General features: G+C 45.2%; 2 protein-coding genes across 7 annotated transcripts in view; both read left to right on the forward strand.

Annotated features, from left to right (window-relative positions):
• The window catches only part of LOC113018513 (unconventional myosin-IXb-like), a 38956-nt gene extending 30657 nt beyond the window's left edge, over positions 1-8299 (forward strand). Inside the window, exons 24-43 of one of the 5 annotated variants that reach the window (XM_026161584.1) lie at positions 1-876; positions 970-1036; positions 1150-1265; positions 1397-1509; positions 1600-1784; positions 1867-1974; positions 2075-2245; positions 2338-2379; positions 2453-2564; positions 2659-2732; positions 3825-4017; positions 4095-4223; positions 4316-4421; positions 4559-4690; positions 4990-5113; positions 5285-5335; positions 5927-6042; positions 6140-6276; positions 6387-6441; positions 6711-6776. The exon at positions 1-876 is cut by the window's left edge and continues 219 nt beyond it. In XM_026161584.1, coding sequence (XP_026017369.1) covers positions 1-876; positions 970-1036; positions 1150-1265; positions 1397-1509; positions 1600-1784; positions 1867-1974; positions 2075-2245; positions 2338-2379; positions 2453-2564; positions 2659-2732; positions 3825-4017; positions 4095-4223; positions 4316-4421; positions 4559-4690; positions 4990-5113; positions 5285-5335; positions 5927-6042; positions 6140-6276; positions 6387-6400 — 2866 coding nt within the window. In that variant the 3' untranslated portion in view covers positions 6401-6441; positions 6711-6776. Of the gene's footprint in view, positions 877-969; positions 1037-1149; positions 1266-1396; positions 1510-1599; positions 1785-1866; positions 1975-2074; positions 2246-2337; positions 2380-2452; positions 2565-2658; positions 2733-3824; positions 4018-4094; positions 4224-4315; positions 4422-4558; positions 4691-4989; positions 5114-5284; positions 5336-5926; positions 6043-6139; positions 6289-6386; positions 6442-6710 lie in introns of all 5 variants that reach the window. The other 4 variants (XM_026161585.1, XM_026161580.1, XM_026161586.1 and 1 more) reach the window with 4 other exon arrangements.
• Positions 8300-11453: 3154 nt separating this feature from the next.
• Positions 11454-20008, forward strand: LOC113018514 (vesicle transport protein USE1-like). Of its 2 annotated transcripts, none has more exons than XM_026161587.1 (8): positions 11454-11621; positions 15411-15460; positions 15684-15762; positions 15863-16015; positions 16165-16180; positions 16311-16332; positions 16417-16579; positions 18588-20008. In XM_026161587.1, exons 1-8 carry the CDS (start codon positions 11523-11525, stop codon positions 18768-18770), a joined length of 765 nt encoding a protein of 254 aa, XP_026017372.1. In that variant the 5' UTR covers positions 11454-11522; the 3' UTR covers positions 18771-20008. The 2 variants fall into 2 exon arrangements, with proteins under 2 accessions (XP_026017372.1, XP_026017373.1); XM_026161588.1 differs by lacking the exon at positions 11454-11621 and adding an exon at positions 14758-15231.
• Positions 20009-27083: the final 7075 nt, after the last annotated feature.

Genomic DNA, 27083 nt, shown 5'->3' on the forward strand with positions numbered 1-27083 from the left:
AACGAGAGAGGACTTGGATATAGAGCTGGTCACTGAGGAGATGCTGGATAAAAACCTCAATGCACAGGGTTTAGAGGAGGAAGAGGAGGGTGAAGATGTTAATAGAAGTTCAAATTCAGAGGAAGAACGTGGCAAAGAGAAAGAGCTGGAGCGTGAGGCAATGCATTCGGAAGCTTGCAGTAACCAAGCTGAGGCTGGACCCCAGCTGGATGAGGAGGAGGAGGATCTGGAGAGCCAAACACTAGAAGAGTCAAAGGCTGATCTGCCCTCTGATAGGCTCATCTCCAGTGCACTTACGCCCACATCTCCAGCTGAGGGCGAGGATAAAGAAGCTAGCACAACCTCCACACCTCCAAACGCTGAACAAAAGAGACCACAATCTTCGACTGTTAACAGGGGCCTGTCAACCAGGAGCCAGGAGAAGAGGGAGCAGAGGAGGCAAAGAGGGCTGGAACACAGCCGCAGAGAGTCCGAGCGAGTCGCCTCGTCTTCATCCACCAACAAGGATCCCACGACCACGCCGAAGAGCAAAAACCAGGAGCCATCGAAGCTAAAAGAGCGCTCAGACAGCAAGGAGCTGGACCAGTACACCTTTGTGAACTGGAAAGTGAAGGAAGACAAGGGAGCGAAGAAGGAGGCAAAAAGTTCTCCTCCCTCCGCCGGTCCTGTCCGTCCGTCTTCATTACCTCTGGCGCCCGCCGACTCTTTGTCGGAGAGAAACGGCCTCAGCGAGAATGTCGGCGCGGTAAATCTGCAGCGTCGGCCTGGGGCGATAAAGGAGAAGCCGGAAAAGTGGAGGGGGAGGAGGAGTAACGGGGAGCTCTCTGAGAACATCAGCCCTTCTCCACCTCAAAGCAGAGAACAGACCAAAAAGCTGTACGTCTCATTCTGCTGGCTGAAGCTACTTTACAACAGTTGGTTCAGTTCGGCTTTTCTTTAATCGATCTTCCTCTTCTGTCTGCGTTTCAGGAATGAAACATTCTCGTCGATCGACAGCTTGTCTCCCGGCTCTGATGCCGGCGCTTCCATCAAAGAGGTATTTTCCGTCGATTCAATGTAAAGTGACCATTATAGAGAAACGTTTGTCAGTTTGTGGAAACATCTGCGCTCTGATGTCGTGTAAGTAACTGGATATTCTCTGCTGAACAGCTTTCCCCGACTGACAGCTCTGGTGATGTTTCAAAGGGAGGCTCCGTGAGAAAGCGACAGCAGGAGGCTGCCGGGTACCAGGATTCAGCCCACTCAGTCGCATCCACACCTGACAGGTACCACAGCTGCTGATGGAGTGCAAACACATGTTCTGGTTGCATAAAAAGAAACGAATGAATGTCAGGCGTGTCTGTGACGTGAACTAATGTGTGGTCGTTCTTATGTGTTTTGCTTCTGTGGATCGCAGGCCCAGCGGTTTCTTCAGCAAAATCTTTAAAAAAGGCAAAGATGCCCAGACTCCAGACAACGGGGAGCTGACCTTCGCTCAGACTCTCAACGAGAAGTCGACCGCATGGGAAGGTAAATCGCACAAGAGGAGTAGCTGAAGCTGCTTTGCTCACCTGCTGTAGTTTCTGGCCTTAACGACTCGGGACGCATTCTCTCTTTCAGCCCCGATATCCGGACACGCGCCCCGATCTCAATCCGGTGACCGCGGCGGCAAAGCTATAGGCAGAAATCCCAGCATTAAAATCAGCCGAGCCACACGAGTCTCTGAACAGTGGAACGCCTCGCTGGATCGAGAAATCACCAACGCCAACGAGCTGCGGCACCTCGACGAGTTTCTGGGCAACCAGGTGAGCGAAAGGCGACAAGATGACGGACTCGATGAAGGAAATGAGATTCGCACGTTTCTAAAAGGGTTTTATTCCTCTGCAGGTGAACGATTTCCGCTCCAGGAGCAAGACGCTGTCAGAGACGGAAAACATCTTTGTGACAGCCACCATGCAGTTCAGAGAGAACATCAAAGCCATGTATTCTCTTCCTGTAAGTCTCTGAGCTGCCATCAAAGCAGCTTCATCACACGATCAACGTTCACCCTCACCATCGTCTCTTCTTCCTCGTTTTCCCTCCCGTCTCCTAACAGAAACCCACCATCGGCTACAAAGGTCTAATGTCAGGCTACCAGAACAAAGTGATGCACCTGGCAGGGAGCAAAAGGAAGGAAGAAGTCCAACTGGTGGTGAACCTGTTCCAGTCGGTGCTGGATGGTTTCATCAGAGGAGAGATGAAGAAGGAGGAGGCTGAACCTGCAAAGGTAAAAACAAAGCAACTCGACTTGTTCAGCCTCGTCACTGCGAATAAGAAAAACAGTGTTCACACCTGTGATTTGTGCCTGTCTGTCGTCAGCCCGCCAAAGCGAGAAAGAAGAGGAGGAAGAAAGACAAAAGTGTAAGTGATGCAGCGTTTGACGTCTTTTATCACAGTAATGATTTTGTCTTTAATTGATTGGTTGTCTTTTCAGGTGGAAAATCCGCTGGATCACATTTTCAGTAACTATCAGGTCAACATTATGCAGTCATGTGACCAGTGTACTTCCTACATCTGGGGCATGGAGAAGGCCTACATGTGCAGCAGTGAGTGAGCCCGACGAAGCGTTTTCAGCACAGCATGCTGTAAAAGACTCAAGTTCAGCTTCGACTGAGTTCAATTCTTAATCTTTTCTCACAGATTGTAAAATGGTGTGCCACAAGAAGTGCATCTCCAAGATAAACATCGACTGCTCCACCTTCTCTGCCAAAAAGGTGGGTTTTCATCATAGACTGTAAGTAAAGGATGGCTGGTTTGCATTTGCCCACCAAAGGTTAGACCTGCACACTCCTGCAGCATGTCGGTGCAGTGGTTCTCCTCCTCCCACCGTCTGCTAACATTCACATCTGGTTAATCCGTGATTTGAAGTCGTGGATGAGAGGAAGACGAAGTGTTTAAAGTTTGTGGAATACTGTAAACGAGTTAATCCAGTGTTTTAAATGATTCTCATCTACTTAAAATTACCTGCTGTTCCTGTTAACTCAATTTAAAAAACACAAACATAATAAAATGATGTGCTAGTTGACATTGTGTGTAAATGTATGTTCAAAGGTGGTGTGTAGTCTAACCTGCACGGAGAGGTCAGGAAGACTACGAAATGTCACTCCCTTTCATGTCATAGCCACAAAGTAGCCACGCCCAGAATCAAACCTCACTTTGTTTTTAAATGTAACCATAATTTCCTATCATCATGAAGAAGTTTGAAACTCATGTTTGGGACCATGAACTCATCACGAGACGTTCACTGAACTAAAGTCGAGTCATTTTTCTCTCCAGTTGAGGTTTGTTACCATCAGCGTTGCCCTCTACTGGCCATTGGAGAGAATGCAGTTTTAAGAACATTGGCTTCGATTTGCAGTGGTATCCATCTTTTATATACAGTCAGTGTTGTGCATTAAATAAAATACAGGGCTGGGTTAGTGATTAGTCATAAACACTGTGCATAAAAAGTTTTCTAATCCAGCCCCTGTTCCACTAGCTTTGAATAAAAAATAAAATTTTCTAATCAAGTAATTTTTTTTCTGCTGGTCTTTTTAAGAAGCATTTTTGCACTGTCGCCGTCGGCTGCATATTTATCTTTGATCATAGACACGCAGTGTTTGAAAACGTTAAATAAAGTTAATGAAAGCGGCCCTTCGGGAGGAAGCAGCTGCCTGGGAAGCACGCTTCCACGTGTTCAATAATATTTGGGAACATGTTTCTATATATAACAGCGCAGTGAAGTTTGTAGTGAAGAATGTGATTCGGATGTTGTGGGTGGATCATGGCGAGGTCCGACTGACCGCTGCCGTCTGGTGACTCCACAGAATGATGACGAGTTTACCGGGCAGCACTTCGGGGTGCGTGTGTGTCACCTGCTCAATGAAAAGAATCCGGTACCGATGGTGCTGGAAATGATGCTGGAGCACGTGGAGATGCACGGCCTCTACACGGAGGGCATCTATCGCAAATCGGGCTCTGCCAACCGGATGAAAGAGCTTCACCAGAAACTGGACACAGGTCAGACATCAACTTGGTTTCTGCTTTTTCTGACTCCTAAAACGACATCGCTGAGCTGACGACGACTTTGTGTTTAGACCCCAACTCGGCCTGCCTCGAAGACTATCCCATCCACACAGTGACAGGCTTGGTAAAGCAGTGGCTGAGGGAGCTGCCAGACCCACTGATGACCTTCACACATTACAACGACTTCCTGCATGCAGTCGGTGAGGAGGACGTTTCTCACTAGTGCGCTCGTGTCTTTGCATTTTTGTCTGTTTTTGAAGAATTGATTTTTGTTGCATTTTCCTCTCGTCAGACCTTCCAGAGAAGCAGGAGCAGCTTCATGCCATCTATAAAGTGCTGGACGAGCTCCCGACTGCAAATTACAACACCTTGGAGAGGCTCGTCTTCCACCTCGTCAGGCAGGGATCCTCGTTTGTTTGATTCTGATCACTTCTCCTGCGCTGAGATGGCTCATTGCGTCCCGTCTTATTTGTTATGCGTGTATTCAGTTAAACGGCGAGGTGATCATTTACAGCAGTGTGTGATTCTCCTGCAGGGTGTGCAAAGAAGAGGCTCACAACCGCATGTCTCCCAACTCACTGGCCATAGTGTTTGCACCGTGCATCCTCCGCTGCCCGGACAGCGCAGACCCACTGCTCAGCATGAAAGACGTTGCCAAGACAACCACGTAAGACCGCCAAGAAATCTCATGAATGTAATATGAGGGTTGAATTGGGTGGGTGTGGGGTCTTTGTGTTCACTTGGACTCTGAAAGAGGAAATATTTACATTTTAATTTGTTCGGTTAAGTCAGTTTATTTTATATAGAACCAATCCTCAAGATGCTTTGTATTGTAATGTTAAGCCGCTAAAATAGTAGAAAGAAGCCCCACCAATCACATGAGCCCCTCCCGTGAGCCGTCTAATCGGTCCAAAACCTCCCAAAGGCTGGAAGGAGTGTGGGTCCTGATCGCTCTTTTGTTTGCAGATGTGTGGAGATGCTCATCAACGAGCAGATCCGGCGCTACAACGAGAAGATGGAGGAAATCGAGCAGCTGGAGTACGCCGAGGCTCTAGCCGTTAACCAGCTGAAGCTCAAGAGGCAGAACACGGTGAGGAAGAGAGCGCCGCTCGCCTCTGTCCGCGTCCTTGTCCATTTAGACAAATTAAGTCGACACTAAGAAGCTGGATGAAGGTCACGTAATAAAGTCGACCCCACTGTCAGAATCTGATATCTTTAGCTTCCGTGCGTAACGTGTCCAATGTTCCTTGTCTCTCTTTAGCACTACTGGCGTTTACCGCTCAGGCTACCAGCTCCTTACAAAGGAGCGGTGGTACGTATCATCGATTTCTCTTGGTAGAGTCGACCTTGTAGTTGTAGTTTGTAGTGGTCTGCCATGTCGAGGCGCCTGTGCATGGCATGTAAGATGTGGGTCAAACTTTGGCTGTCGTGTGTGTGTTTGGGGGTTTTTCTTTCCTTAATACTGTTTATTCTTCCATACTAACTGGGAATAGACTGCATGTTGCTGTTAACTGGTTTGTGCCCTGCTTGTGATGTGAGAGCACACCGTGGTTCTGGGTTTGAAGGACTGTTACTACCTAAGAACAGCTGTTTTGTGACTGATTTGTTCAACCTTAAGAGGAAAGAAGGCCACAGAGCTCTGAAGGTGGTGTTGTCTACAGAGCAATCACTCGGCAGCACATTTTGGTGAAAAGAGTAAAAGTGTGTATTCACTTGGATCTCTTTGAATACTTTCTGTAAGAATTCATATGCAGGTGCATGAAAACCTCCCCATCGACCTCACTAACACCTTTTGGTTCAGTTTCAGGTTTGGGTTAAAGTCATGTGTGTCTGTTTCTTTAGCGTTTGTTATACTGTGGACGTTTTCAGTTTGGGTGAAGGTGTGATCCTCTGTCTTGTGCAGATGCACGAGAAGGTCAGCACTGATCTGAGCGTGGTCCCCGAGAACGAGCCTCTGGATTCGGACACGGAGGCCGAGAAGAACCTGATGGAACGTATCAAGTCCATCAAACAGGAGAAGTAAGATTGCGCTCTCAGCACTTTTCAGTTCCTCAGGTGTGCTGTCTTCATTGTCCAGTTCCTAATGCATGTGATTTCCTCTTCATCTCACCTTCAGAGAGGATCTTGCCTGTCGCCTGCCAGAGATGGAGCAGCCTGGTTCAGACCAGGAGAATCTCGACTCCGAAGCCTCGCTGAGCTCTGAGAGCCTCTTGGACGAGCAGCAGCGCTCGGCTCACAGCTCGGAGCCTGAAGGTCAGTAGTAAGGTACAGTCTGGACTTCCTACCTGTTTCTGTCTCCTGCGGGTTTCTGACCAGACCGCGGGGCCTGCTGGGCGGGGCCCTTCCTGTCTTTTGTGGCACAGGTCTGGACCAGTGATGGTGAAGGTGGGCGGTGACGTCTGCTCTGTAGCAAAGCAGGTCGGAGGAACGGCAACTGTGTTTTTGTGTGTTTGTGTGCATGTAAATGCATGTGTGGCACGGCTACATGCTCACGTTTCACCCAAAGTTGATTTGCTGAACATTTGGCGTCCACATCAGATCAGATGCTTGTAATTGTAACTCACTGGGTGCATTTTGATTTTTCTTCTTGCCTAACATGGTTGCATGATCTTCCTTTTGGCTTTCACTCTGCTGTGAGCCTCTTGGTTAAATATTCCTCATCCTTCCTCTATCCTCTTCTCTTCCAGGACGCGGTGCTCATCAGCTGAGGAGATCCAAAGCGCTTTGTCTTCCCAAACCTTCAGATCTGACCCAGAGGCCTAAAGTCCCCGGTGGACGCATCTCTGTGTCGACCCTCACCCCTGCTAGCTCCACCTCTTCTTTGGCTAGCTGCACTTCTTCAACTTCTGAATCCTCCAACGCCTCCTTCAGGCATCCGCTTCAGCGTCGCAACCCCATCATCCCAAACACGGTTAAACTCCCGCAGGGAGTCTGCTCCCAGGCGCCAACCTCGAGTCCACCTCAGTCTCACGCCCCTCCCGGAAGCCGAGCGCCTGCCTTCTCGGCCAAGAGACGAGAGCAGCCTGGCCGCCGTAAAGACAGCACCCAGTCCCTTTACCTCGACGGGTCAGAGTGCGACTTGCTGCTGCGTTTTTCTTCCTGTCCTCCTTCAGCCGCCTCTTCCTCTTCTTCCGTCTCCACGGCTGCGCCCACTCCTCAGCTCCAGCACAGCGACATGAAAGTCTCAAACGTCCACAGACGGTTTTCTGACCCAGACATCCCGTACATGGATGATGAAGTCTGAGCGGGAAGGAGCACAAACGACTGGAACGGTGAAGAGGATTAAGGACGGCGACCCGCAAGCAGACAAACAAAAGGAATTCAACCGCTCTCGGATTCGACGCAGCAGAGCGCTCGGACAGGCTGGAACTTGATGTGTGTAAAGGAAAGGAGAGACGCGACGCAGGCGCAGCTGCTGCGGCTCCACATGCATGAACCCAGCTCGCACAAACTGCAGCTGCTGCTGTCTGAGGGAACTAACGTGTCGTTAGTCAAAAGGACTGGACCACATGTTGCCAAGCACCTTTTCAATCTTTTTAATATGTTGTCCTCACTGTTGATTACTTCAGTGGGACCAGAGGCAGTTTCCTCCCGTAGCCTCATAATGATTTTTTTATTAATTTGTGCTAATTCAAGAAAATATTGCAGGTTTCAGTCGCACTTTTCATTTCTTAGTTCTCCCAGTGAGTGAAACCCGCTCGCTGAAACGTTAGCTAGTGCCTTGATGTTGTACATTGACTTGTTAAAAAGCTCATTCTCATGTCACGATGATGGAACGGTGCTCGCAGAGGGAGGGATGTGTTTGTCGTGGAAAACAAGGACCTAAACCTGCACATTGTGACTGTTGCACACACACAGCATTCTCTGTTCGCCTTCATGTTTTACCCGCCGCACAACACACCAAATAGGAAGTCATTGCATTCACGCAGCAAAGGGAACGGGAGCAGCACACGCCACTTTCTCCACGGAAACCCACACAAACCCAGCCACGATCCAAGAGCGGTGCCACCGCGTGTCCTTGAACTTCCCCTCCTCTAAAATCACTCGGTCCCATTATTAGAAAAGTCTGCTGAAGCACAGCTCCGGCCAACTTTGTATGAGATGTAATACTAATGTTCCTCTCTGACTGCTGATGATGATGATGTATGATGATGTTAGTTCGTCTGGATTATGAGGAAGATGTTCTGATGTGTAACAGAGTGCATGGTGACTTTGACTGAATGAGCTGTAATGTTTCTTAGTATTAACATGAAAATACAGTACATGATGCTTGTAACGTGCGCTGCTCTGTGTTTCCATCACGCACAATTAGAACGATTTTCTTTTACGCTGGAAACAGAAGCTGGTGATAAACAAGAGTTATTAAAATAAAACTGTAGGACGTTTATAAACTCTCCAGGAGTTAGTCTGCTCCAAATTAGGTTCATAGGTTGACTTGGACCTTCAGCACAGACAATATGTAGTAACATGAAACTAGAAATACTGCACATCATGGCATTACATTAGGTACATGTTGCTAGTACTGGGTACAGACCACCTGGTGTGGTCTCCTGCTGGTGTAGCTCATCTGCTTCAGGGTTTAACATGTTCAGAGATGATCTTCTGCACTCCTATAAGCTCCAAGCCGTCGGGCCAGCCTCTGATCTTTAGCATCAAACTGCCGCTTGCTGGATATTTGCTCTTATTTGGATCTTTATCTGTAATCCCCAGAGATGGTTGTGTGGGACAATCCCAGCAGATCAGCAGTCTTTGAAATCCTCACACCAACAACCAGCCCTGTTCAGTATCACTTAAATCCCCTTTCTTGCTCATTTTGATGCTCATTTTGAGCTTCAGCAGGTCGTCTTGATTATATCTGCGTGTTTAAAAGCACTGACTCGGCTGATTTGATATTTGCATTAACCACTAGGTGAACAGGTGTACCTAATAAAGTGGCCGGAGTGTGTATGTTTAACATTTTGCTTTAAGATGGCTAAAACTCCCAGAGGTGGGTATAATTTTACAGTCTCACGGAGCCATTCCTGCCTTAAACAGTCATTACAACTCGGGTCAGGTCTTCTTAAATGAGCCGCTTCTTTGTCACAGTAAACTGCAGCCGTCTGCACAGACCTCGCTGCTTTTGATTTTGTGTGGAGTGGAATTAATGCACCTTGAGCACACAAAGGCTCCACAGTTCAGGATCAGCTGCCACAATGCAAGATCTGTTTTTCAAGTGATGTCATACGAGTCATTTCTTCAGACTTCATAAAGCTGCACCAGAGCCGCGCACAGGAAATTACACCAACATGAGTTTTAACAGTGTCACGCAAGCGCCCCTTGAAGTGGTTACATTTATTTTTGCCGTTTTTACGCCCTGAGCTGTGGTCAGCATTTTCCTTCCTGGTCATGGGTGATTTACCAGCCTCGCACACCATCCACTGTTAAGCAAATTAAAGTTTATGTCGTTTCACGTACCTCCATGCGGGTTGGGATACGTGAGTCTGATAGATGATTGTTCTCCTCTCTGCACCACCCACACAGCTGGGCATGCTCAGGTGGAAGGGCGCTGCAGTGATAGGTATGTGGGGTCTTTGAACTAGGTTAACAAATCATTAAACAAAGTCCTGAACAGACTGGGACTATTTTTTTTGACATGAAGACTAAAATTGTTGCTCTGAAGATTTGAACAGGCTGTGTCATGTGACCTGCCGGATGACCTCCTTCTTGGACTTGATCCACAGATGCCTCATATCTGGAAAACGCAGCTCCAACTTCAGCCCGTTGGTGGTGCAGAAGTTTCCGGCTAAAGATTAAAACTTTGGTGAGAAGATTCAGTCAACTGTCTCCAATCGGTGCTCCACGTTGCAAAAATAGTTATGATTCTAGGAGCTGTAGATGATGTAGACCATAAGAAAAGGTCTAAACACTGAGTGCCCTGACTCATCTTTGCTGCGCCACTAAATAAAGTGATGCAGACCGTGCACTAAATGGGCTATTATACTTTACGCACAGTAGTGTAGTGATAAGCACAACATGACTTTATATCCAGTGCTAATCTTTCATTCCATCTGTTTACATGTAAAGCAGTTTGAGTGTCATAGATACCGTACAGCAAAATAACCCATGTATTATAAAACAAAACATAATCAATACAGTCAATATAGGCATACATGGATACTTGATAAACTATCAGGCCACCACCCAGTGTAATGTTTATGCCACAATTACCCTAAATTAACAGTACTGAAAATATCAAACTCATTTTCTATGTTTCTTTTTTTTTTTTTTTTTTTTTTAAATGACATCAGAAACAGCAGTATGCGACATTACGTGATGGCAGAGCTTCAGTTCATCCTTTGTCATTTTTTTTTTTTTTTTAAATAAATAGGACAGGGGGAATGAATGAGAGAGAGAGGGGGAGAGAAAGAAAGAAAACCAAAGGGGAGAAGAGACGGTGAGAAGGGGGGGGAAGAGAGACAAAAAAAAACAAAAAAAAACTCCTGGGTCACCTGTATGGAGAAAAAAACAAACAAACAAACAAACAAACAAAAACAAACAGAGGAGACAGCAAACAACAAAGAGCAACATAATAATGGAGAAAACAAAGCACCATCACAATAAACTAGCTAGTCATAGATATCAGTATTTACTAAAGAATAAACGATATTGTGCAGCACGCAAGATAGACAGCGCACAGTGTGCTTTGAGGCAGCAGCCAAGAAAGCTTTAGTCCGCGTCTGTGAATACCCATGTGTGCATACCTGTGTGGATCAGCATGCTTGCATTCCAAAGGTTTCTCCATGTAATGTAACATTTTCTATGTTTCTGTAACGACTGAGACGCCAGTTTGTCCAAGCTTGTCAGTCAAAACTCATATTTTTAATTTTATTTATGTAATCTTTTACAAAAAAGCAGAAAAAATAGGAAAGCACATTATTATTATTATTATTATTATTATTATTATTTACTGGCATTGCGTAAAATAAAAAATCGTTGTGCTTGACTCTCAGAGAAGTCCAGTATGGCGCCTCAAATTGGCGTATAAAAAAGTGAATTTAGTGTTTTATTTGCCCAATAAATAAAATTTACAAACAATATTTTTAACTTTGTTTTCTTTTAGTGTTTTTATGGCAGTATTTTTTTTTAAGAACTGTATATAAACACATGCAAAACATACATAAATAAAAAAGTACTACATACAGACATGTTGTGGGTTTCGTGCCAGAATGATGTGTTTTATATTTATTTTATTATTTTATTTCTCTCGAATAGAGAGAAATCGATTAAGATCAAACTTTGGGATCTGGCGAGATTATTATTATTAATATAATTAATATAATAATTAATGTATTATTATTATCATTATTATTATTATTATTATTATAAGTCTAGCTTTATAAAGTAAAATTTTCATTGACAACGTAAAAAAAAAAGAGGCGGGGCGACGCTCCGCCCATAACGTCTGCGCCGCTCGGCTTGACGTCAAACTGCTGCGCCGCTGTGTCGGCTTCAAACCAAACATGGCTTCCAGACTAGAAATCAATTTCATCAGGTTATTGTCTCGCTGTGAGTCTTTGGCGTCGGAGAAACGGGGAGAGACGGAGTGGAGGCTTGAAAAGGTAACCCGGCACGGCTCGGAGCGGCTGTAACGACCGTGTCGTGATGACGTTAGCCTGACTGTTGTTGTTGTGAGCCGCTGTTAGCCACGTCGTCGCGCAAACCGCTTTCTGTTTTTGTCGGGAGGCACATTTAAGCTGTTCGCCCCTCAGGCACAGGTTCAATCACAGCCGAGATGTCACTGTAGCGACACACGGCGAGTCTGCTGCAGCAGATTTGCTGTATTTTAGTGTTTAATCTCGTTTCCGAAGCTTTCCTTTCACCCATGTTCCTCACAGAAGATCCTCCATGTGTTCATATCTTTAACAGTAACTGTATTTATTTATAGCTTCTTCTTTTTTTAATAAGAACGATCGGCTGAGAATCAGCTGCAACCCGAGTTTTCCTCCAGCCGTCCAACCCCTGCTGCCTCATAGACAGTTAACCTAGTCAGGAGCTGCAGACTCAGCTTATGCGCACCAGCGGGGTGTGATGCAGCCTTTAAATTACATCGCGATATTTCAGAGAAATATTTGCGACAATATTTATTATGCTATGGAAAATAGTGCGCATCATGTTGGGTGAAGGACATCCATCCAGCCATCCTTTCTTCCTTTCCAGTGAGCTGGTGACCTTAAAGTGTGACTAAGCAGCAGTGACACAGCAAAAGTCAAACGTAAGCACACAGGTGCTCTAGCTAGTCCCAGAAAGCTGTTTCTGTTCATCTGTTTGTTTTCAGTGGGAGAAACATTTCATCACTCACCTGTGACTTCCTCATTCTCAGCTCACTGCAGTTTCCCAGCCTTTTAAACATTTGCATATCAGCCAAAACTAGCACCAGCCAAGTTTCATGATCTTCAATATACTGTTGTCATACTCATTGATGGTGGGCATGAGAACCATTCAGAGGTCACAGGGGAATGGCTGCAATCACAGCATTGTAAGAAAGTGAAAGACGTGCTCTTACGCCCCCTCCTCGGTTCAGAGATGGACTTTCCCTTTTCACATAAATGACCTCCTTTCCTCCTCACTCCTTTGAAAGCCGCAGAGTTGCAGTGAGATACTCTGGGTCGAGTTTTCTCTGGAAGTGTAGTTTTAGTTTTTGTTAAACTAAAGTAACTTGAACTTGTAATTCTTAAGTATCTGCACAATCCATCAATATTCCTCGGGGGGGGGGCTAACCTTAACTGTCAAAGGATGAGGGGGAGGGTACATCCTGGCCAGGTGAGGTGTGTCACAGGGCTTACATGGAGAGACAGATAACCACTCACACCCACACTGTTGATCTGTGGAACCAGCACCCCCAGTACAGGAAGTCTGGATCGACTCCCTGTCTAACTAATCTGATCTCTGAGTCTTAACCAGTAGGCAGTGGAGATCTTAGAGCCGATGGGTGAGGGGACTGGCCCGATTTAGAATCACCAGTTAACCACAGATGCATGTCTTTGTGCTGTGTAAACTCCACACAGAAAGGCCCCACACTGGATTCCAACCCGAGACACCAGCTCCTGGCGTCTCCTCCTTCGGAGTATTTGTGCCTCTAGTGGTGAAACATGTTTGTTGTTGCCATTTTCATCAGGAACAGCTCTTTCATGTTTTGCAGAGCAGTGAGGTTGTTGAGTAGCTCCCTCATTAAGTCCTCACACTGCTCTCGTACTCAGATATGCTTGGGCGGGGCCTCAAATCAAAACAATTGAACATTTTACCTCGATTAACATTAACGAAGGAGTTTCCTTTATGTACTTGTTCTTGCCCCGACAGTTTGCTGGCAGGGTTTGACCTGTAAATGCGCTCGGCTGTAAAGCTGCGATATTGTGATTGTGCTCCAGCTGTTGAAACAGATTGGTGGTATTACGTTTGGACGCTGAAACTGTGTTGAGGTCTTTTTACATCATGCTTCATGTCATGGAGACACGTTACTGTGTGAACTCTCATTGGGTGAAATGTTAACAGAATTTAAATTTAAAACAAAGATGACATGGACCAGATCACATCTGTTGAGAGTTCAGAACATCAGTTTTGATTTATTTTCAATTAATTACGCGGCTCTCTGTGCGGCTTATGTGCTAGGAAACACGAATGCATAGAGTTGCTATATGATCGATGTCGTGATGTGACACTTCTGTAACGTAGAGATTTGTACCACCGTTTTCATGGACGATTGTGGTTGTTCGGTGATGGGAAATTACGGCTAACTTTTGTTACTAAAACTTTGACCACCAGGGGGCAGCACTGCTAACAGTTTTCTTTTTAGTAAAGAGCCTCGTGAGATCTCGTCTTTTGCCAGGCTGTCATATAAAACAGCGCTCTCCAACCTTTTCTGCGCCATGGACCGGTTTATGCCCGACAATATTTTCACGGACCGGCCTTTAAGGTGTCGCGGATAAATACAACAAAATAAAACCAGTACCGGTACCGAAAAAAAGAAGATTTATTCATAACACACGTGTTACCAAGTTAACGATAAAAACCCTGAAAACCACACATTTCACACCCGAGCCTCAACTCTCGCGGCCCGGTACCAAACAACTCACGGACCGGTACCGGTCCGAGGCCCGGGGGTTGGGGACCGCTGATTTAAAATACACAGGTTACGGTGACACACTGCACTGCACCCTCTTGTGGCGCAAAGTGGTCTTACAACAAAGTGCAGCTTTTATCTTTGACACACACGTGTTTGGTTAAATTCAGAGCATTTGCCTGTTTAAATTCCACTGAAAGCTTTAATTTAGTTTATGAGGTTTAATATTTTTTACACCCAAGAATGAACAATAAGCAGCTTTAAAGGAACAGTCGCTGAGTTAAACGTGTGACCTGTAGCTTTAACGCAAACGAGTAACAGGCGTCGCCAGGTCACTTGGGACTGAATAAATCAAGACGCCTCTTCTCAGTGACCTCGTGTCACGCTGTACCGAGTGGCTCCCTACAGCTGAGCAGTGAAGACCCTTTAATCTGAACCAGCAGGATGAACCAATCAGCTGCATGGTTTTTACTTTTAGAGTAAATGAAAGGTTAGAGTAACTAAAGTAAGAACAGTCAGTGCGACTCTGACAGCTGTCAAACACGTTCATCTTGCACTGCTTCCTCCTTATTACATTTGTCATTAGACCACATGCACACTTGGTCTGATGTGGTGAGAGTCTGTTTTGTTTCTCTCAGTGAGCCGACTCGCTGTGACAGCAGACGTCACCAAATCAACAATTTGACTCATCCGTGCCAGCGTGGCTGGAAACTGCAGCTTGACTGGTTGGTGGAGATCAGCAACCACTGGGCGTTGGTGGGAGTTTGAGATACGGTGCATTTTGCCGTGACTTATTTTCTAACAGCTGCAAACTGAAGGTGTGTTCAGTGTGTGTGTTAGTGTAACCTCAACGATGCTTTGCTACAAACAGGAACTATTAAAGATCAATTTAAGGAGCCTCCACTTGATGCTGTTTACTGCACAGAGTCATTTGCTTTTCTCAGGAACCGTCTCTGCAGCGTCACAGCTGTTTTTCCGCATTATCTGTGTGTGTGTGTGTGTGTGTCGATGAAGACTACACTAGTGTCCACCTGCAGCAGTGAGTGTGTGCTGTCATCAGTCATCCTAAGCTGGTCTCAGTGGCTTCTGTGTGGCTTTGTGACCCACCCTCTGTAAGAAACTCAGCCTACTTTTACAAGAACCTCGTCAGTTAAACTCTGTTATTTGGCCCAGTGTAGTCTATGATATACAGATGTTTATTTAACATTTGTTACTTTGAAATAAAGATGTGATTGATGAGATGAACGAGAGCATGTGAGCAGCATCACTGTTTCTGTTTGGTCTCCTCCAGTATGTGGGCGCCCTGGAAGAGATGCTGGTGGCTCTGAGGAAAAGCCCGAGGTAACACCAGCCTCCACTTTTCTGTCTCAGTGTTTTCTTTTTTTGCCTGAAATGTACATATATTACTAAGAACCTATTTTAAACATGTTTGGTGTTTAGGGAAAAGAGTATATCTTCTAACAGGTCACATCAGGCTTACGTGTTATGAGCGCAGATGTTTGATCTGCTCGTTGCAGCTTAATAACACAAAGCTTTGTCAGTAAGCGGTTGTGTGTCCTTGCAGCAAACCAACACCAGAGGTCCTGGCTGAATACACGAGAAAAGTCAACTTTCTGAAAGGAACTCTAGAAGCAGAGAAGCTGGTCAGTTTTTCCTGTTTTTAACACGACACAACTGTGTTTTCTTTATTTTGAAGTGAAGCTTTGAGTTTTCTGACTTCCTGTCCCTCCCGCTCTGCTTCAGTCTTCACCAACAGAAAAAGCTTTAGCTAATCAGTTCCTCGCCCCCGGTCGGACGGCCACGATGGCCAACGAGAGGATGTCTGTCACTAAAAAAGTCCACACGCAGACGAAGGCGCGGTGCACGGGAGAGATGAGGGACGAGCTGCTCGGCACGGTAGGACGCTCTGACCGTACTGCAGACGTGACCTCTTTGTACGAACTGCAGCGCGCCTCCTAAACTACCACAGTGTGGTAGAAACATCTAAATAAAACGTTTCCCACATTTTGTCTTGAACTCATGAATGTTCTTTTCTGTCACTGCAGGGGTCGTCGGGAAAAGGTACGAAGTACTCTGCCTCTTGGATTTAATCACATCAGATGGAAATATGACGAATTATATTTCGATAGGATTGTATTTGTTTGTTTTTAAGACGAGGTGATTTTATTTTTCTTTTCTCTTCTCACGTTAGACGGAGACTTGAGGAACCGAAGGTAAAGTCGAGCTTTTCTAAATGATCTCGTGTGTTGGACTTGTTTTTGGGTGTAAAAGCTTCAACCTGTGTCACCTCTGCGCAGATGTTTTCCTCTGGACGAGCGTCAGTCTGCCGCAGAGCTGGACGCCGTCCTGCAGCATCACCACAACCTGCAGGAGAAGCTGGCTGAAGACATGCTGAACCTGGCCAGAAATCTGAAGAACAACACTTTGGCTGCGCAGAACATCATCAAACAAGACAACCAGGTAAGCGGACAGATATATGGAATAAATAACTCACAGATTTGATGCAAAACTGTTTTTGAGTCTGTGTTTGTGGAAAAAAAAAGTTTAATGGCAGATTTGTTTCCAGATGAAGAAGTTGAAAAAATTCACCTTTTAATTTGCATCTCTAAACCGAATGCATGCACAAATCTAAACGCACAAAATAGTTAGCAGTTCAAATAGACGCTTTTCAGACCACAACGAGCTCTTGCACCTGGCTAATCGAGCCAAAGCCCGCCCCCAAGCTGCAGCGCGTTCAGCCGAAACAGTGCGAGTCCTCCAAGAAGGAAATGCAACACATGTTGTTTGCTCCCAGTCAGCTGTGTCTAAACTCAGGAGCAAAATGGGAAGACTGTGGGAACATATGGTCAGAACAGTGAGTCAGTGTGGCGCTGAAGCTAAACAGGAAGTCAGCTCCCACACTTAACAGCAGAAAACACACAGTGGGCTAAAGAGAAGCGTCCTGAATGTGCAGATGATTCTGGAACTTTAGCTGTGTCGAGGTGAAGCACAACCAGCACAGTTCTCATTTAAATATATATTAAACTCGCCGATCGTGACCAGTTCTGACACTTTGAGCTGCTTCTGTCGATTTCTGTAGGACACGGGGGCGACACATTCAAAGCCTTTCTTCCTGATTCACTTCTGACTCTGGGAACAAACTTTTATGATGGTTGGGTCGGTAAAAGATATGGGAATGATTAGCTGAGGTTTGGCCACTTTCCTCAAGTTGTTTCAGGGTGATCATGCATCCTGCCCAATATAAATACAAGCTGAAAGTGAGAAATTAAATCCAAATAAAGTGAAGTCAGAGTATACAAAGCCCAAGCAGAGGGGTGTGCTATGAGGGGAGGTTAATGGTCAGAAGGACCTTTCTTTTTACTAAATCACAGAGATCACTTGTGATGAAAATCTCTGTGGGAGCAGAGGATGCTGGAAGGGCCAGATTTCCACTGACTTATTATTTACAACAGCCATTTAGTGCAGTATAGACCCTCTGCTGTACCCATATACATTTTGTGTAGGTAGGCTGTTAAGCCAAAAACTGTCTCTAATCTGCTGCCGAATCTCTTTTACGCTGCTGGAATTGCAGCTGCTGCATCAGGTTGCAGGACAGGAGCAACGTTTAAGCTGTAATGCTACAAATAAGCAGCAGCACTAAAAGCGCACTCAGAATAAATCTATTAAGAAGAACAGCTTTTGGGCTTTTTTTTTAATGTTTGACATAGATTTTTATCATAATTATCCGCTAGCTTCCCTGATTGCAGTAGGGAACACTCGTAGGGATCGTTTTGTGCAGAGGAGTCACATGATGTTTCATGTGAGCACGCCCAGAGCCTGAAGAAGAAAGAGGCGGGCTTCCAGCTGCTCCCAGGTCCTCCTGCAGAGTCTCTCAGCAGCTGGGGATCAAAGCTAAAAGCTGCCCTTTCCAAACCTTTAGTTACGTTAATAAGAAGATTTGTGCTGAAGGACCTGATGTGGCCGCCAACCGGCCCAAATCTGAGTCTTATGATGGAAACTTGGAAAAAACTTGGTCCATAACAAAACTTGTTTTAACTGCTTATCGGGAAAACTCGAACCAGCTTAAATAAAAAATAGTTTTCCATGAGTGAAGCCCACACTTAACGAATTCAGGGCATCATAAAAAGGTGACAAAGTGCTAATTGTGATATTTTTATTGAAGATCCTTTTTTCCCTCCTCTCGTGCTGGCAGTATTTACATTTATTAAATCTTTGAAATCATTTATTTTAAGATTTATTTATTTATTTGTTAGAAAGAAAAAAAAGTTGTGCAACCTCTAGAGCTATTTCTGCCTCTCTTTGAGAAACTTGGAGGAGTTTAACTGATTCTGGCCACAAGGGGGCAGTATAGGCCAGCTAACAGCCTTTGGAGCCACACTGTGCATAAAGACTCCGAGTGTTCCCGTCAGCGGGCTTGTTTGTCTGTGGTTTTGATGTTTATATCGGCGACGTCTCCCTCTGCCTCCAGACTCTGAGCCAGTCCATGCGTCAGGCGGACCTGAACTTCGAGAAGCTGAAGACGGAGTCCGAGCGGTTGGAGCAGCACACGAAGAAGTCTGTGAACTGGCTGCTGTGGCTGATGCTCATCCTAGTCTCCTTCACCTTTATCAGCATGATCCTCTTCATCAGAATCTTCCCCAGACTCAGATGATGACCGTGATCATCCTCTGAACTCTTAGTCCCGACACGCTCCCGTGTTTACAAGAGCAGAGTCTTCACAGGCCTCCGTAGAGCTACAGCGATACAGATCAGTAGCTGTCAGCACCAAAACAAATCAGTTTCACGGACTGTCACTTTACACTTTTGAAACTGAAATCTTTCTCCTCCACATTAAAGTTTAAATCACGACTCGAAGCGCCAGAATTCTCTTTTTTGACACAGCAGAATCTGCTGGGAGCAACAGCAAAGTCTTAATGCACGGACGGCAGGACCTGAGCCTTAACTATTTTAACCCTCATCAGGACGGCTGCGAGCCAATCAACACATGTATGCACTTAGTCACCAAGTGAAACTACAAACACACACACTCGTCTTTGGTGGAGCATCTGTTTAGTACCCGTGCACACTGAAAGGCGTTCATGGACCGTCGCCGTCAGCTGTAACTCAGTTTGTAACAAATGTGCCATCGTTTGCTAATGCTTTACCTTAAATCCCCAGTTTAGTATATTTGATTTAAACATCATACTGTGATGTGGCTGTAAGCAGATAGAAACATGCTGTACATTTTTATGCTTGGTCATGTTTCTACACATCCAGTTCTGACCTGAGGGGCTGAAAAATGAAGAAGAGTCAAAAACTGCAGTTCCACCAGTGGCCACTTGAGGCCCACTCCCAGATTGAGTCATTTACCCACAGACTCGCATGTTAAAATGCAGCATTACAGAAGAAGTAAGCACATTAACAGCCTGCTACTAGAACCAGTTTCATCTTGACCTTTTTGACAACTTTACTGTTTCTTTTCTTTCTTACCTCACTTGTTTAAACTTTGCTGAGGCTTAAAGTCGGGCCGAGGTGAATGTGTGACAGGCAGCTGCAGGCCTGTGTCTGTGATTCACCTCCAGTGAAGTTTGCTCTCACATGTGGTGGCTTCCAGTCCAAAAAACAACAACGTAGTGATGACCAAAATCACAAACCACAGGGTGATGTTCTTTAAAGTAAAGCATCACCAGCTGTTCACTGAAAGCAGCTCGGTAAACTCGCACTGGTGTTTATCACTTAAATGTTTAAACGTCGTTAAGGGTCAGAGCCAGCGTCGTCAGCCCTGTTATAGTCGGTTTCCTGCGTCAGGTGATCCTGTTTGTTCACGTCCTGTTTGACGGCTCACGTGTTGTGCGTAGTATCACTAAAATGTCATCTGATTCAAGAGAGAAATAAAATAATTTAATTTCCCTCCGTCGTTGTCATTGTGAGTCCAGAGTGCGTTTTCCTGATAGATGCCTGAAGGCGTCCTCTTGTCAGTGTGGAACTAACTAATGCAGTGGCATCACATGGCCAGTGTGCGTCAGTCACGAGCTTTGAGTATCAACGCACACAATGACCTCTGTGACCCCGGTGGCCCGAGCGAGCGGTGATTCCCAAATTAAACCTGCTACTCATTTAGGAGTGCCCCAAGGATGAAGTAAAGCTAAATAAGAGCCGCTGGCTGCAGAGGGGAAAGCACACGGCGATCGTGTGTGAGTCTGTGCGTTGTCAGCTTTTGTTCCTCCTTAATTTAGCCTGACAGCAGCTTCAAGTCTGAACGTTTCTCACAGGTTAAAGTTGCTCTTGTCAGCCTGACTCTTGTTTGAGGTCTGTGAGGCTGCAGCTCTGCCCCTAGCCCTTCCTCTCTTCCCCTCCCAGCCTGCTGCTGAGACCTGGCCTGCTGTGTATTTTAGGATCCCTGGGGGGCATTTCGCCTGCTGGAAGCCAAGGTATGCAGGCCACCGGGAGACCAAATGAGGCTGTGTCTCAGCAGAGGATCGTCATCCCTCAGTTTAATCACAGCTGTTTGCGCCTCCATTCTCAGGCCTTCGCTAATGCTCTTGGCCGTGTGATCAGCCCTGCGAGCGTGCGGTGCCGCTTTTGAACCGAAACGGCAGCGCATGACTTCATCCTTTGGTGCGGTTTCCCATGTTCATTATGGTTTTACCCCGACGGCCGAACGAGACCGGAGGCTACGTAGAAAACCAAAGTTCAGCAGGGACCGAGACGTGTGAAGTTCCTAAAGTCAGAAAATGTATCTCCTGTGACGCCTGTTGAGGGCGCTTTTAACCTCTGACCCAGGAAAGCTGAATGGGTTCCTTCCTGGAGTCTTTTCCCACAGGGATGAGCTGAAAATAGTGTTGGACTGCCTGCACTCACACATGTTTAGTAAATTTAGCTTAATTCAGTGCCATTTCCTAATAGGGTGCTCATTACAGGGGCTTAACCAGCAATCCTTTAAAAAAAAGCTACAAAACACAACTGCTTCACTTTTCACCCTAATTTATATACTTCCCTTTCAAACTCTACAAAGTTCATTTACAAGTGCAGATAAGCATCGACGGCTGCAGAAGCACTGAGTGATTTAATGGCCACGCGCTACCAGCAAAAGCTACTTTCTTCATGGGTGTTAATGGGTCACGCATTTCAGACTTCATTTCAAATGACTGTTTCCAGTCAGCTTCCAGCAGAAGGAGAAAAGCAAACGACAGTGAGCACAGCTTCTAACCCTGCAGTTACTTTCTGATATAAACTCTCCAGTCATTTGATTACTCGTTATTTTATTTTGTTAGTCGCTGGTAACGTGTTGGACCCTTTGTGCCCCTGGAAATGCTTTGAATCAAAGGTTCAACAAGGTGCTGGAAACATTTCTCAGAGATTTTGGACCAGTTGACTCAACAGCATCACACAGATGCAAATCTCCTGTTCTCTACTAATCTGTTGGAATGACATCCGGTGAGTTCATAAAGGGACAGACACGGTTACCAACAGTAGTCAGGTAGTGTGTAAATGATGCTTAACCCCCCCCCAATTATTACATCATCACCAGCAACATGAACCAATAAAACAGGCAGGATGGATCCAATCTTTTCTAATCAGATTCTGACCCCACCATCCAAATGTTGCTACGGAAACCAGGACTCATCAGATCAGGAAGCGTTTTTGTGATCTGTAGCTCAGATTCCTGTTCCTAGCTGACAGGACCCAGTGTGGTCTTCTGCTGCTGTGGCACATCTGCTTAAAGGTTTGCCGTGTGATGAGAGATGCTCTCCTGCAGCCTGGTTGTGATGTGTGGATTCTCAGCCAGAGCTGCTGCTCACTGGATATTTCTTCCAGGGTGATTCACAGATCACGCTGCGCTCTGGCAGCGACGGTGTTACTGTCCAGTTGATTTTGGACTCTGCTGGTGGGTCTATGACGATGTTTTCTTATCAAAATCTGTATCTGAGGTTTACTTTGTGTTGCAGTATGGTTGTCGTGTTGCACGGCCGATGAATTGTGGCTTTTATTTTGGCCATTACATATTTTACAAGCGCTTTATAAACCTTGACGCCAACAATAACTCCTGAGCCGCCGAAATTAAAACGAAAGCTGCTTGAGCTCAAACAAAAGCTTCACACCCTTCAAAGGGCTGATGATATCTGTGACTCGGTTCTGGGTTAAGGTTGGAATTAGCTGGGAATGCGTCAGCGAAAGTCCTCACGGAGACACGAGAAACGTGTGTGCGCTCGTTTTTCTTTAATTGGTGTGAAGCCCCTAAAAGCCGGAGAGCACGGGGACAAATGGCGGGACAACCTCCGGCCGCTCAGCTCAGGGCTGCGCCTGTCAAACATCCCAACACTCCGGTCTTTTTAATTTGGCTTTTGGCCGCAGCCTCGGCGAGGATTTGGGTTGCCTACAGAGATGAAGGAGCTTTTTATTTCATTCTCTCTTTTCTTTTTCCATGCACTTCCTTTGAGGGAGCAAAAGAGGTTAAGAGGGATTTTTCTCCCCCCTCCCACCAGCACCACCACCACCCTCCTCCTCCTTTCTGCCAATGCTTTGAATGTGCTGTAACGTTAATGAGCTAATGGGAGCGCAGAAAGCTGCACTTATTAAGCTTATAAACTGACTCACTGCCTTGAACACACACACTCAGCTCCAGGCCTCGGAGCTGCAGAATTTATACATTTTATAGCGGAACCTCCACCAGTCAATAAAGCCCTTCAATGTGTTTTTTAGTGATTGTTTGTTTTTATGGTTTCATTTCCCAGCTATTAGCGTTCATTTAGTTTTATGTATTTCTTAGATCAGACATGGGAAGCCTGTGTGAGTGTTGATAAAGGCTGGTGTTAAAACCATGACAGTAGTTTTCATCGTTCTGTGGCAGAAAAACAAGTTGCACGAAACAAATCTGTCAAAAAGCCTGAATTTGGTAAACGTGCATTTTTGTAGAACAACTTTTCTTTTCCACACCGTGTCTTCTGATGTGAGGCGCGCTGATTACAATCTCATAATCTCTCGTCTACACAGGTGTCGTGGAAGTTTGTGTGCTTTCATTTTGCCGTTACTGTTTCCCTCGGCAGCACCCGTCTGACTGTGTGGTTTGTGTTGTGTCTGTGGCTCTTTCCTCAGTCTTAACAGCCTAATGAGGGTTCCTCTCTGAGCGCGCGCCTCGCGCGCGCGCGCACACACACACACACACACACACAACACACACACACACACACACACACACACACACACAAAGCTGTGTTGTGGGTTTAGTACAGAAAACATCTAGAAGGACACTTTCACCTACAGTAGAGTTCCACAAGATCACCCAGACAGACATAACCTTTCTGCTTTTTGGTCTGTTTCCGTGCATATGCACATATGAATTGCAGCCACACGTCCTTCCCTGCAGCCACCTATCGCCCTCCGTCTCTCTGCTGCCAGCGTCAACATGTGGGTTAAAGCGCTGAACCTGGCAGCGCTGAGCAGGGAGGTTTTTTCCTTCCCGGCTGGTTTCAGCCTTTGATGTAAGGAGCTCAGGTAGTGCTGCTGCTGGGAGGCTTAATTTCTTGTTTCTTTGCTCCTTCTCCTTTTAGTGATTCGGGATCTCCCCAGTGGGAGTGCGGCTGCTGGTATTACTGGTGGCTTTGAGGCTTGAAGCAGGCAAGACAAGCTTGTTGGCCACAAAACAGCAGATTTCATTGTTAACTATCCAGGGAGAGAGATTATTATCAACTTGCCAAAACAAAGAGATGAACTAATACCAATTTAATTAGGGGACTACTTTAGATTAGCCTAGCAAAGAACCAAATCACAAAGGGAAACTGCTAGCGTAAGTTAAAGCTTATTTATTAACACGTCTCTCATTTATTCATTCATTTTGAACCCAAAGGTGTAAACACAGCAGGTTTGTTATCTTCACTAAGCTAGTCGTTTCCCACTTTGTCCAGTCTGCAAGCTAAAGTAAGCTAACAAGTCAACCGGTGGACCAAACGTCAACCTCCAGACCCAGAAAATGAAGCTGAACGTACCAAATGTACACAATATAGACACAATATCAACACAGACACGTGTTAAAAAGCAGAAACCCACACATAAATAACAAAGGCTCGAAATTTTGACTTATGATTCGCATGAACTGTTTACGTATTGCTATGTAAGGATAAAGGATCTAACAATGTACTGTGTCTGAAAATAACGAGTAACTAAAGCTTTACAGTAATAAATATGGTGAGTAGAAGTAGAAAGTAAAATATTACTCTGTAAAGTATTCCTGGTCCATCCATGCTCTCATCCAGTCCGTGGTTTTGGGCAATGCTAGCTAGCATTGGGGTCAGTCATATTTGGGGGGGGTCAGCCTTGGAAAGTAGCATAAAGTGTAAAATAACAAAAACAAGTTCGTTTTTTGTTTCCAACATTCGATGGTACCAAGTTTACACAAAACGAAACGTTAGCCTTCCTCTGTAACTCTCGTAGGAAAAAGACGCTGTTTCACAATCTGGTGATTTTTTCCTTCAAATCTAGAAGTAAATGCGGCAGGAAGTTGCAGTTGGCTCAGAGTTATGGGGCGCCGTTTTGTAAAGTGAAACATGCTGAAATTAACGGCAACATTTTTCCCACATTTAGCTCAAAACCTTACAAAAACATATTTTTTCGAGTAATTTTTTACAACATTTAGTAAAAAATATTTGTAACTTTTCATCAAATGTTAAAATCATATTCATTTTATCGAATGATCAAGCTAATCAAATGTTAAATATTAAATCTAAATGTTAAATGTTAAACCTAAATATTTAGGCTAATATGCAAATTTATTGTACGGATCAACGGAAATACCAAAATAAAAGCTTCCCGAAAACCTCCGGTGCAAAATTGTGTCTGTTCTCCTCCTCACTTCTCCCCGCCATGTGCTGCTTCACTTCTTGCCTACGAGCATGTCCAGCGATTTTGCTGGACATGTGCTGCAGCGATTGTGAAGTGGAGACTGCAGCTGCTAAGAGTGCACTACTGCTAAACCTTTGGATGGCCGACAAAACGGATCTTCCGATGTTTTCAGCTAAATCGCCGTACGTGCTTTCTCATGGTCGGGTTATGGCTGAATTCCAGTGGAATGACGGTCCCGCCATAATAGACGTTCCAGCCATGTGTTCCAGCCCTAAACCTAACCTTATCTAACTATAACCGTATTCCTAACCTTTACTAGCAGTTAAATGACGTAAAATAGTGTTTTCCAAAGCGATTTTTAGAAAATGAACGAACGTGTGGATTGAGTCCAAACGGTTCTCATGCTCTCCTTTTTCCGTTACCGTAATTTAGGAACGTGTTGGGTACCCGAAAGCATAAATGTTGACAATTTGTCACCTAGCGAAAATTATTACGCTTTGGGAGTGAGAACGTGTCTGACCACTACCGGCACACTTTTGCAGGAGGTTTTCGGAAAGCTTTTATTTTGGTATTTCCGCTGATCCGTGCAATAAATTTGCATGTTAGCCTAAACATTTAGATTTAACATTTAGATTTAAATATAATATTTAGATTTAACATTTAGATTTAAATATAATATTTAGATTTAACATTTAAAATTCTGTTTTAAATATGAAAAGTTACAAATATTTTACTAAATGTTGTGAAAAATGACTTGTTTTGAGCTAAATGTGGAAAATGTTGCCATTAATTTCAGCATGTTTCACTTTACAAACGGCGCCCCATACAGATGCCACTCTCATTTGTTTGTGGGTACACTGGGCCTCGGACTGGGGATTTGTGCTCAGACAGGGAGACGACCTTGAGGATAAAATCTATCAAATGTGCTACAGATGGGACGAGGTGGTGGGGTAGGAGGTAGGAGGAGACGGCTGTGTATGCTGTGGGGTGGCGCTGAGGCCTCAGCCAGACTGGGCTGTGTGCAGACACACCTGCGCTGGGCCCCCTTTTCCGAAACCCCCAGTGCCCCAGTCTACCACAGTAGGTGCTCCTCCTGACATGAGGGAGGCTGCTGATTAGGCAGCTTTCTGTTTTTGTTTTCATCTGTCAGGTTTTGGTTCCCAGCAGAAAAAGACCAAATTTGTTCGGAAACAAATGTTTGACATAGAAACACTAAAACTGACGTCTTTGCATGGATGCAAAACACTTTGTTGATACAAGGACCAAATCCTTGGCTGTGCTGTTATTTGTGAGGATGTTTTCAAGCCAAGGTTTCTTTCAAGGTTAGCGTGAGCGTCATTCATCAGACGTGGTATGTCGAGGCCGGCCAAACGATCCACGATTAAATACAAACATGCTACATTTTCACAAAATTCTTCTCCAAGGTTTTCAACAACTTGTCTCTTTCTCATGTGAAGCCTTCGAGAAAGCACAGATCGAATCATGAATGTCATTTCAAACTCAACAGTTCTATTTTACAAAGCTCAAATGTTGTACTTGGTCATATTCTCAGCTTTTCTATCCGTTCGTACCCCAGCGAGTGGAGTGGGCAGCACAGTGTTCACCACAGTGAGGTGACTTGTTCAAACGTTAGACAAAAACCAGCTCTTGTAGTCTGGTTTTTATTCTTCTCTCTAAGTATTATCAAATGACTGGATGTATCAGAAGCAAATGTCACAGGTGCAGTCATGTCAAAGAGGAAGTCTGCCCTTTTGTGTTTAGCAAAGACAATAAAAAAAATCATCTGGGCCTTACCGGGTTAGTACCAGGCAACAGGACCGAAAACCCAAATGAGAGGATGAGAGCGACAATAACAGCAAAGAAAACATGACGGTCTGTCAGCGAACTCACAAAGTGATTTGGGAATGAGGAAGAGGTGCTCATCTCTTCCTCATTCCCACAGAGTGGGTGTGGGAGTTACCCAAAAATCCCGCTGAGGTGTTAGTTTGGCCGAAGGCTTTCCTGGAGGCAATAACGACATCTTCAGCTCGTGTCGAAAACACCTCTGCTGAAAATGTAAATGCATGTAAAGCAGCAAATACTTTAAATACAAATTTCTGTTTGTAGTATTTTGATGTCGAAGTTGGAGTATTTTTAAGCTCTTTCA

The sequence above is a fragment of the Astatotilapia calliptera genome, unplaced genomic scaffold, assembly GCF_900246225.1.
Source record: "Astatotilapia calliptera unplaced genomic scaffold, fAstCal1.2 U_scaffold_94, whole genome shotgun sequence".
NCBI lineage: Eukaryota > Metazoa > Chordata > Actinopteri > Cichliformes > Cichlidae > Astatotilapia > Astatotilapia calliptera.